Below are 10,415 nucleotides of genomic sequence, written 5' to 3'. Positions count from 1 at the left end.
TCTTTTGAGGTACCGAAGAAGAAGTTAAATCTTAACGTTATACATCCAAAGTGAATTAAAAAAAAAAAATGCTTGGCTTCAATGGAAAAACAGAAGACTGAAAAGCTCACTGAAAACTACCAACCAGGAGCATCATACACTACTGAAAGTCTACATCACATAGCAGCACTTTTTTTTTTTCATCATTATTACGTAAAACCTCTGGAAGCACCTTGGGTGTTTTACATTTTCTTTTCTTTGCTGCAGAAGCAATCAGCTCCCTTGAATCCTGACTGCACAATCCAAGAACCTGGAATCGCCTGGGCTGGGGATCCTACTACGATATTGCAGGCGATCTTGCCTTGTTAATTGTGAAAAGTGTACACATTTCTGGCTTATCTATGCTTTGTTATGGGTCTGACGTGAAACCACCTCCTCCCTCCATACTACTGAGCAGATATTCTGTTGAACAGTTACAGTATTTCGGAACAGAAGCCTTCGACAGCCTCCACAGCCAAATAACTTTGTTACTGGATGTAAAAAGGCGATTAAGCAGAAGAGGAAAATCAAGGGAAATCCAAAACGTAAGTATCTGCTAGGGGTGGTGAACAGCCGAGGGTTTAACTTTGTAGTTCCCAGCCTCCCTCCCCACTCCCTTAAGGGAAATACCAGGCGATGCTACACATTTCCCCCTAGCTCCATTTTCCAGAGAGAAAGGAGAGGGGAATGATTGCTTATATAGGCTTAGTAATATTTTTTAAAGTCCCTTTCCTTTGAAAGGATGATACATGTGTCCGTAAAATGCTAAGAAAGCAAAAATAAGCAGTATTCCTTTAAATACATATATAGTATTTTTTAAAGCCTACGAGGCATGCACGTCCTACATGCGATGAAGTCGGTGAGTCAGTGTATTTGAGCTCCGATAGTTTAATAGAAAGATTTATATACTAACTGTATTATTTACTTTGGGAGGGGAGGTGGCAGTATAAGGGTATGCTAATTAGTGGGAGATTTTTTTGGGGGAAGGGGTGGAATATCAATTTTTATTGCATCACCTGTCAGGAGTGTCCAATCAGCGTTGGCTTTAGGGGAATTAATTGATGAAGGTGTCTCCGGACGAGCTCACTTCACTCTGTCATTTTATTTGTAGCTAAAGCAGCGGCGGGAATAGCAGCTGCATTTCTTTTCTCTTTCTCCCTTCACATTCCATTATCATAGTGCTCCCATGGAGAAGCAGGGAATAAAGGGGCACAGGTACTGATCTTCAACAGCAACTTAGACACTGGCAAACCAAGAACCTGATGATTTTTTCCTTTTTTCAAAAAACAAAAACAAAAGCTATTCAAGAATCTAGTCAATGTAATTTCCTATTTTTTTCCACCTATATGTCTATATTATTTCTCCTTGACTTTGGCACTCCCTTTCACCGGGAATAACAGTCTTTGTTATTTTATTAGCAGGATGCCTTGAGACATATACAGCATCTGGTGGAGGATTAACATACATACATCTCTATGTATGCGTCACATATATATTTACTGCAAATGGTGGGAATCATTTAAGACCCGAAATGGGCGACTTGAAGTCGGGCTTTGAAGAGGTGGATGGCGTGAGGCTCGGGTACCTCATCATTAAAGGAAAGCAAATGTTTGCACTCTCCCAGGTTTTCACAGACTTGCTGAAAAACATTCCAAGGACTACCGTACACAAGCGAATGGATCATCTGAAAGTGAAAAAGCATCACTGCGACCTGGAGGAGTTGAGGAAACTCAAGGCTATCAACAGCGTCGCCTTCCACGCAGCCAAATGCACTCTGATCTCCCGGGAAGATGTGGAAGCTCTCTACACTTCTTGCAAAACCGAACGAGTCCTCAAAACCAAGCGGAGGAAAGTCAGCAGGGCTTTGTCAACAAAGGAGCTCCAACCGGAACACGCCGCCGCCGACCCTTACCCCGGCTTTTGGAAGGACAACCACCAACTTTGGCTGGGATTGAATGAATCGGCACAGGCTCTGCCAATCAGCAGGCAGACTCTGCGTCCGGGGGACGCCGCCTCGCTACCGGCCGTCGATCTACCTCAGATTTTTAGCAAATCCCCGGGTCAGCGCTACCCGGAAATCGCGCGATCGCCTTGCAAACCCCCCCTAAACTATGAAACTGCTCCGGTTCCCGGGAATTACATCACCTTCCATTCAGATCCCCCGTACTTTCGGAGCCTACTCTGCAGCAAGCACCCGGCGGCGGCGGGGGGGGCGGCAGCCGCGGCGCCCCCCGCCGCCGCCGCCTACTACCAGTCGTCCGCAGCCCTCCCGCAGCCCAAGCTCGGGGCCGGGGCCGCGGGAAGCCCAGTCAGCTTGACTTACAGATACAAGCGGAAGCGAGCCTGCGAGGTGGGCGGCAAGGACTGCCTGCTGAACCCCCACGCCAGCGCCCGGCGCCTCCTCATCCTGCCCAGGTCCTACAAAGCCAAGGCGGCGGCTGCTGCTGCTGCTGCTGCGGCGGCGGCGGCGGCGGCGGCGGGGGCCACTTGTCTGGAGCGGTTTCACCTAGTCAACGGCTTCTGCCCCCCTCACCACCACCACCACCACCACCATCATCACCACCACCACCCGCGGCAGCAGCAGCAGCAGCAGCAACAGCAGCCACCCCCGCAACCACCACCACAGCCTACCCATCACCCTCCGCACCTCCCCCATCACCAGCCACCGCCGCCGCCGCAGCCGCCGCCACCGCAGCCTCAGCAGCAGCAACAGCAGTCACATCTGGGCAGCTTCCCCGAGAGTTACAGCAGCGACTCCGAATCCAGCTCCTACTCGGACCATGCAGCTAATGACTCGGATTTTGGCTCCAGCCTATCCAGTACCAGCAACTCCGTGTCCTCCGAAGAGGAGGAAGAAGAGGAGGAGGGAGAGGAGGAAGAGGAAGAGGAGGAAGAGGAGGAGGAGGAGGACGGGAGTGGCCTGTCGGACTCCAGCGAGGTTAGCTCAGAGGAAGAGGACACGTCTTCGGACTCGGATTCCAGCTCGGGCTCCAGCCAGGTCTCAGTGCAGAGCATCCGTTTCAGGCGTACCAGCTTTTGTAAGCCCCCCAACATGCAGGCACAGGCCAACTTCTTGTACCACCTGGCCACCGCCGCTACTGCAACCAAACCCGTTGCTTTCGAGGAGGCCGGCAAGCTGCCCGACCTCAAAAGTAATGTCAAAGCAGAATCGCTAGAGGATTGGAGTCATCAGAGCTGGGCACCCAAAGCGCCTCCCGTGTGCTGCCCGGGCAGCCTGGGAAGTTGTTTCACAGAGATAAGGAACGATAGGGTATCTGAGATCACATTCCCACACTCTGAAATTTCCAATAACTTAAAGAGAACTGACCTGACAATTAACTGCGCTGCAGAGGGGGCCTCTTCACCTAGCCCAAAGACAAACAATGCATTTCCACCACAAAGAATACTCAGAGAGGGGAGGAAATGCCTGCAAGCTACTACTCCTCACTGTGCAGATCACAATGCCATACCTTCTAGGTTCTTAAATAATGATTCTTTTGCTGCTACTGCAGCAAATTCAGAAAAAGGTTCCAAAACCCCTCATTGTATTGAATTTGCCACGGATTTGCCCCTTTTACAAACTGAACCTGAGGTGGATGCTGCTGTCGCTTCTGCACACTCAGAATCAGCAGCAGCAGCAGCAGCAGAAGCAGCAGCAGCAGCAGCAGCAGCAGCAGCAAAAACAGAAACTCCGTGCCCTGACTTAGGCAATAAAGCATTGCCATTTCTGCACAACATTAAAATCAAAATAGAGGACAGTAGTGCTAATGAAGAATATGAACCTGACCTTGTTAAACATAAGCTAAAGTGTGAGTGCAATGATACAAAGGGTGAGTTTTACAATGTGACTGAAAGTAAGGAGGAGGACGCTTTGTTAACAGCCAAGGAAGATTTTGCATGCACTGAAAAAGAAACCACTTCCTTAAGCCCACTGACTCAGAGTCAGGGCCTTTCATGCACTTTAGGTTCTCCAAAACCTGAGGATGGGGAGTATAAATTTGGTGCAAGGGTGAGAAAAAATTACAGGACACTGGTGCTGGGAAAGCGACCTGTACTGCAGACTCCTCCAGTCAAACCAAATTTGAAATCAGCTAGAAGCCCTCGTCCTACAGGTAAAACTGAGACACATGAAGGAACACTGGATGATTTTACAGTTACCAATAGACGAAAAAGGGTAGCCAGCAATGTAGCATCAGCAGTGAAAAGGCCATTTAATTTCATGGCAAATTTTCCCTGTCCACCATCACTAATTATTGGGAATGATGGGGATTTGTTGCCGGCTTATTCCTTAAACACCACTAAGGATTCCCAACCTCCTCACAAGGCCCATCCTATATGGAAATGGCAGCTGGGCGGTTCTGCAATACCTCTTCCACCTAGTCACAAATTCAGGAAATTTAATTCATAAAAATATTTTGGGAGATATTTTCTTGAACCATATTACCTTCCTTATGTTGTAAACTGCACGGGATGGTTTGTACAAGTCCATTATGCTTTACACCCCTTTTGGAGTCCTGGTTTATCACATTGTGAAGACAGAAATCGGATTACTTTTTTTTTTCCATTGTGGTTTTTTTTTTTTTTAGTGGGGTGGGGGTGGGTGGGAGGAGGGTTGGTTTACATTCCACAGACTACTTCAGGCTAAAGACTCAAGTAAAACTCAGTTATTATGGTAGAGCTGGAACACTTTACTGTTTCAATGCTAATAATGCACCGGGTACCTCAATTCAACTGCTACAAATAAATGTCAAAAGGTTGAATAATAAATATTACAATGAGCCATTAAGTTTATGCACTAGATTTCGGGACATGGAAGTGTAACTGTTAATTCAGTGAAAGTTTGTTAAGTTACTTGGTTACACAGGGAGGTATCAAGAGGGTTCTGTGTGGCCACACTCTACTTTCCTGGAGCTCTTGTTCCGGTGGCGTAGGGTATCTTTTCTTTTTCTTTTTCTCCCCCACCCCCTATCCCTTAAGAGCAGTTGCACTTGCTATTTTTTTCTATAGAGTGGAAAGGTTTGGGGTTTGAGTCTTACTCAAGTACTGGTAAAAGCTGCCTCATCTACAATGAGTAAAATAAATATGGAATTGTATTTTTGGAAAGGTGTGTTTTTACTTGTATAGCCATTCCTTGCAATTGGAAAAGTAGGGTTATTTTGTTGTTGTTGTTGTTGTTGTTGTTTTCACCCAAAGGTCTTAAATAAGGTTACTGTTAACCCACTAATGTTGTACTGAAGTTGTGGTCTGAACCTGCCCCTTAAAGCTTGCAAAGCAACTAAAATATTTCCCTGGGTAGGAGGACAATTTATAGCCCACCTCCTCATAATGGATAAAGCAAAACACTAAATATAACCCAGAAAATTCAAATGAGGGGTCAAAAATGGCTAGAACACCACCAATGAAAATACCAGGCTGTCTAGGGCCTTTTTGGTACCAGAACTCAGGCTTTTGAATTGTTTCCCTATCTCTTTTTTTTTTTCTGCATCTCTCTAAACTTCAGTTCTCCTCACCATCCTGTATATAGAACAAGAGTATCTCTACTGCAAGAGACAATCAGAGGTGATTATCTATATTTGCACTTAATATCAAAGTAGTGGGACATGCAGATGGCTAGGGTGTAGCCCTTGGTCAGGGCCATGCTGGTGTAATATGTTGTGATGATGGAAGCAGTAAATCAAAATTATGGAAATTTGCACTGTTGAAAAGCATGCTTTAGCTTTATTTTCAATTAAAAACACTGTTTAAAATTCCTGGTTCCATACATTTCCACTTATTCAAGATTGAAGTATAATTAACAGGAATGAATGGTTTTCTTGGCTTTTTCAATTTTAAGTTTTGTTTGGAGAAAATGCATATACAGGGGTTAGTGTTTTTCTATAAAAGGGAGGTGAGAAGAGCCAGGGAATGGAAAGAGTGCTGGTGAAATCTTTTGAAAAAACTTTCGGAATTTGTCATAAATCAAGGGTAAAAAGTTCCAAGTTAGAGGAAATAGAGTCACAGTTCAATTGAAATTCTAGTGGAACTTGGGTCTAATAATTCCTAGTCTAATTTTCTCTCCCTAATGTGTTACATATCCCAAATCCTTGCCAAATTAAATCTAAGCAATTGCATCTTCTGATCAATACCTGGAGAATACCTTATCATAAATCACACAAGAAAACAAAATACCAATGAAATGTTTACTTATGATTTGGAGACAACATTTCTAGTGGAAATTAGTTTACAGTCTATTTTTGAAAAATCTTTAAATCTTACCTCCACTGAAACTTTTCTTTCCTCTATAAATATCTCCAGAAGACAGACTAGGCTGATCTCAGTCCTGATGAATAGATATGTGGTGTGGTTTTCCTTTCATTACAAAGGAGGAAAGCTAAGAATACCTGCATCCAAATCCATGGGATGGAGTAAACAGATGCTTTGGAAATGGTTCCTTTCCTTCCCTTCTTGAAAGCTACCAGATGTAGATGCACTGAAAACTTAGAACAACTGTTTTATTGAAATGGTGGCTATGAACAATGCATAAATTGGGGAAAGTTATCCTTAAATCTGTGTTTGTAAATGTGTTCTGGAGACAGTGTACTTCACAGTTCCATTCCCAGAAAGTTGTGGCTGGCCTCTCAGTCTGAGTTCTTGATTCACTGGAAAGTATTATTTAGGTATTGTAAATTGTTTTGGAGTAAAGACTAATTTTTTAAAAGTGTGAGCCACATTGAAAGTCTGCAGTTTTTCTTCTTCATAGCTACTTAGTTGAGAAATGTCAAAGTCTTTCTACTACTTCATCTAGAACTTGTGCATTTCTTGAAAACGAGGTCATTTTCTCCTGAATTGTAAATTGAGGACATTATTTTTTTTGAGTCTGCAGATACTCTTTTTGTGGAAAGGGGTAGAAAGAGGAGGAGAGAGGTGAAATAAGCACAATTTGAAACAAATGGACCCTATGGAATTTCAGACGTAAAATATGGGCATCCAGCTCTGACACTTACTCTCCTGCCCTCAGAGAATCAATAGTTTCAGTTTATGGGAGCTGGAGAATGAGCAACATCGAGGCTGAGGCATTCCAGAGTGTGTCATTCCTACAGACTTTTCTGGTGGGGTCTATGAACAAAGGCACCATCAAAAGGAGAGAATTTAAATAGTCAACATGAATTTTACCCACACAATTCTACTTGCAAGCCAGTCAACCACAGGGAAAACTTGAGTAGGGGCTTCTGTTGAGGAAATGTACCAAGTACTATACAGTAACTTAAAAAAAAAAAATGCAGAGTATTCTTTCAAAACCTGGTGGCCTCTTAGCTTTTTTTCCATTCTGCTGTGGGAATTATTTTCAACTCAGTTTATTATTGTTATATGATTAATGACAAAAAACAAATTTCCTAAGTTGTTATAAATGCTTCATTTGTTCAAAAGAAGGTAAGTTTTACTGAGAGAGAGAGAGAGAGAGAAAAGATTAGTTCCATTGCTGATACACTTTTACATGAAATCTTTGCAGGCAATTGAACTTTAAAAAAAAAAAAAACCGACAACCACAACACATACACTTCACTGTGAAGCTCCAGGGTCATTGAGTCCTATGTTTGTAAAGATCAACACTCATAGAAAGTAAAGTAGGAAAGTTTCTGATTTTTTTGAAAATATTATAAAGGTTTCATCTTCCATAAAAATAATAAGAAATTTCCTGGAAGTAGTGAAGATAAAGAAAGTTTTGAGATATTACTAGTTCTCTAGAGTATTTTTTTTAAAGGTTGTGTGTGCTTTGTTGCTTTCCACAGTCAGGTATCTTATGCCTTAAAATATATAGCTTGCCTTTCTCAACTATCTTTTAAAGTGGGTGTTCTCTCCTACAGGCTCTCTTGATTATAGTGAACTAATCTCAATAATGGTTGTTTATTTTTAAATCAACAACAACAAGGAGCTACCACTAAGCAGCAATAACACAAATTAGAGGGGCTGGTACATAGATTTTTGTCTTATCCTTTTCTGGAAGGCTTTCTATAGTTTGGTAATACTCTTCCAAAGTTTTAGTTATCAAGAAATGGAAGTCTGCAGAAATGAGAATGATGCAAAAGATGTAAAAACTTGCATCTCAAAAGCCTTTCTTCCTTTCTCTTCCCCCCCCCCCCCCAAAGACAAACCATGAAAAACTACACTCTACTGGTCCTGAGGAATGATCTGTTAAGTTATTTTAATAAAATATTAGCATATACAAAAGTTAGAAAACGTAGTGAATAGAGAGTGCTTCACCTAGGAAAAATAGAGCTTCCTGCTTGAATATAATATGTAAATGAAGGGAGTTCCTAATGCCACTGGAAGCAGCTCCTCGAAAGTAGGAGTAAAAAAAAAAAATTTTTTTTAGGGAGTAACTAATCTCAGGAAACTGAAAAGAAGGATAAAAGGGACGTCCATCCACCTTACTGAGTCTTGCTCCCTTAGCCAATAGTCATTTTCTGGATTTTCCCTCTGGTCTTTTCTCCCATTCCATAAGAAAACAGTCCCCAAAAGGCCTGCTTTGCCGGCTTGGGCCAAAGGGCATTTTGCAAACTAGTCTTGGGGGTGGGGACATAGAGCAGATCTAGGAGAAGGGTTGAATTTTACCTGTTTTCTGGGTTTTCTCTGTGGCTTAAAAAAAAAACAAAACAAAAAAAAAAAAACAACAAAAAACCCACAACTGCCCCAGCTATCATTCTTTGCCATGCCCCAGGCCCCCGCTTCTCTCTACCTCTTTTCAAACTGTGGAGGCCTCACAAGCTCCAGCTTTAAAAGGCCTGAGATGTTTTGCATGATGCTCTCACAATAGGGGTTGGGGGAATTGACAGTTTTTAAAACAAGGCGTTCTGTCCTTTCCAGCTGCCGAGGACCTCTTGCTTGCACCATCCCTCTCCTGGGCTCCCCACCGCTGGTCGCGTTCTCCTCGCCCACCACATCTTACCCCCACCCTGCTGCACCACCTTCTTCATTTTCTCCCCCTACATCCCCCCCGTTCCCCTCCCCCCCCCCCAAGCGGTGTTTGTAAACAAGGGTCAGTTTGGGGAAGCTTCGTTTGGGACTGGCTGGCTCCGTGGAATGAGAGAGGGGTTGGCCTAGTGTCCGTAGGAACCACGGGAAGTAGAAAAGGCCTGCCCGGATGGGGAAAGGGGTCAGAGATGGCCGGGCATCCCGGCCCAAGTGCCTTGCAAGCAAGACACGTGCAAGCCGGAGGCTAGCCTGACCCTGGACTGCTTACTGCTCTCGAGCCCAAGCGACAAGGCACCGGGAAGACTTTTTAAATGCCGCCATCTTGCCTGGTGGCAAAACAAATTTCTTTGTGAAAATTTTCCTCTTTCCCAGACGGGCTTCTCCGCCGAATTGGTTACGAACTCATTAGCCTGGGCGGAAGAGCTTGAACCCTTCCGCCACGGCCGCCTTTCTCCCTGCACCTCTCGCCGGGCCTCACATCAAAGAGGCCAGTTCAGCTAGGCCACTGCTCTGGCTCTTCCCTTTGAGGGAGGCAGGGAGGGCGCTCAGTCTCGAGAGCAATCTTTTGGGCTGTTTCTTTCTTTCCTCCCCCATTTTGGTAGTTTCTCTGCTGATTTTTTTTTTTTAACTTTGCTCTCCTTTTGTCTGATCCCCAGCAATCTTACGCTCCTCCCCGTGTCCCTCCCCGCCCCCCCCCTTGCCCTTTCTCCACCACTCAGTCCACGTTCAAGCTCTTCCACGTGCAAACGCGAATCATCTTTTTGTTCCGGCCTGAGAGCCGGTTAAGTGCCCCTAAAACACATTCGTTTCTATGCCCGACTTAAATATCAGTGATCATGAAGGGAAGCTACACAAAACGTAAATATGGCTGAAAATATGGCATAGGAAGAAGGCACGCTGAGAATGTGTAATACAAAATGGGGGGGGGGGGCGAGGGGAGGGAATAACTCACAAAGAGAGAGAATAACGTGGGCTGTGGTGTGGTGGTGCTTCTTTGAATCTCATAGATCAGCTGAAAATGAAGTTGTGAATTGCAAAACAACACCACCAAAAAAAAAAAAAAAAACACCCACCCATCCCTGGTTGGGAGAAGTTAAAACTGAGCAAAGCAAACAAAGCAGTAACTTCCAAAAGAGGGAAAGTAGAGGTGAACTGTAGACAGGTCAATAGAAAAGTGCAACAAGCTTGTTTTCCCTGGTGTTTAAAATGCAGCCACAGTTGTAAAGTGTGTGAAATTACGCACTGGTCTCTTAAAGAGTGCCTAATTTATAGTAAATAGCAAGGTCTTTGTAAATGGCTTTATTATGTTGTTTCTTGTTAATTGTTGAGAAAATCCTCATTGTTGAGTGTGAATGGCTTTATGAGGTAACCTGGTCCTCGGTGCAATCAAGGGGCAGTAAATGGCTGCTCCGCTTCTGTGGCCCAACGCAAAAGCTGGGATCTTC

General features: G+C 44.2%; 1 protein-coding gene across 1 annotated transcript; it reads left to right on the top strand.

The window, feature by feature from the left end:
- Window positions 1–964: 964 nt before the first annotated feature.
- On the top strand, window positions 965–4,426 carry SKIDA1 (SKI/DACH domain containing 1). Its single transcript, XM_044678235.1, has one exon. It carries the CDS (start codon window positions 1,550–1,552, stop codon window positions 4,424–4,426), a length of 2,877 nt encoding a protein of 958 aa, XP_044534170.1. The 5' UTR covers window positions 965–1,549.
- Window positions 4,427–10,415: the final 5,989 nt, after the last annotated feature.

Source organism: Gracilinanus agilis, chromosome 5, assembly GCF_016433145.1.
Source record: "Gracilinanus agilis isolate LMUSP501 chromosome 5, AgileGrace, whole genome shotgun sequence".
NCBI lineage: Eukaryota > Metazoa > Chordata > Mammalia > Didelphimorphia > Didelphidae > Gracilinanus > Gracilinanus agilis.
The sequence above is the reverse complement of the archived record's forward strand: the minus strand, read 5'-3'. Positions and strand labels throughout refer to the sequence as shown.

What these genes read in the sequence shown, in the direction of transcription:
- SKIDA1 (XM_044678235.1), top strand. Translation starts at nt 1,550, where the DNA reads ATGGGCGACTTGAAGTCGGGCTTTGAAGAGGTGGATGGCGTGAGGCTC.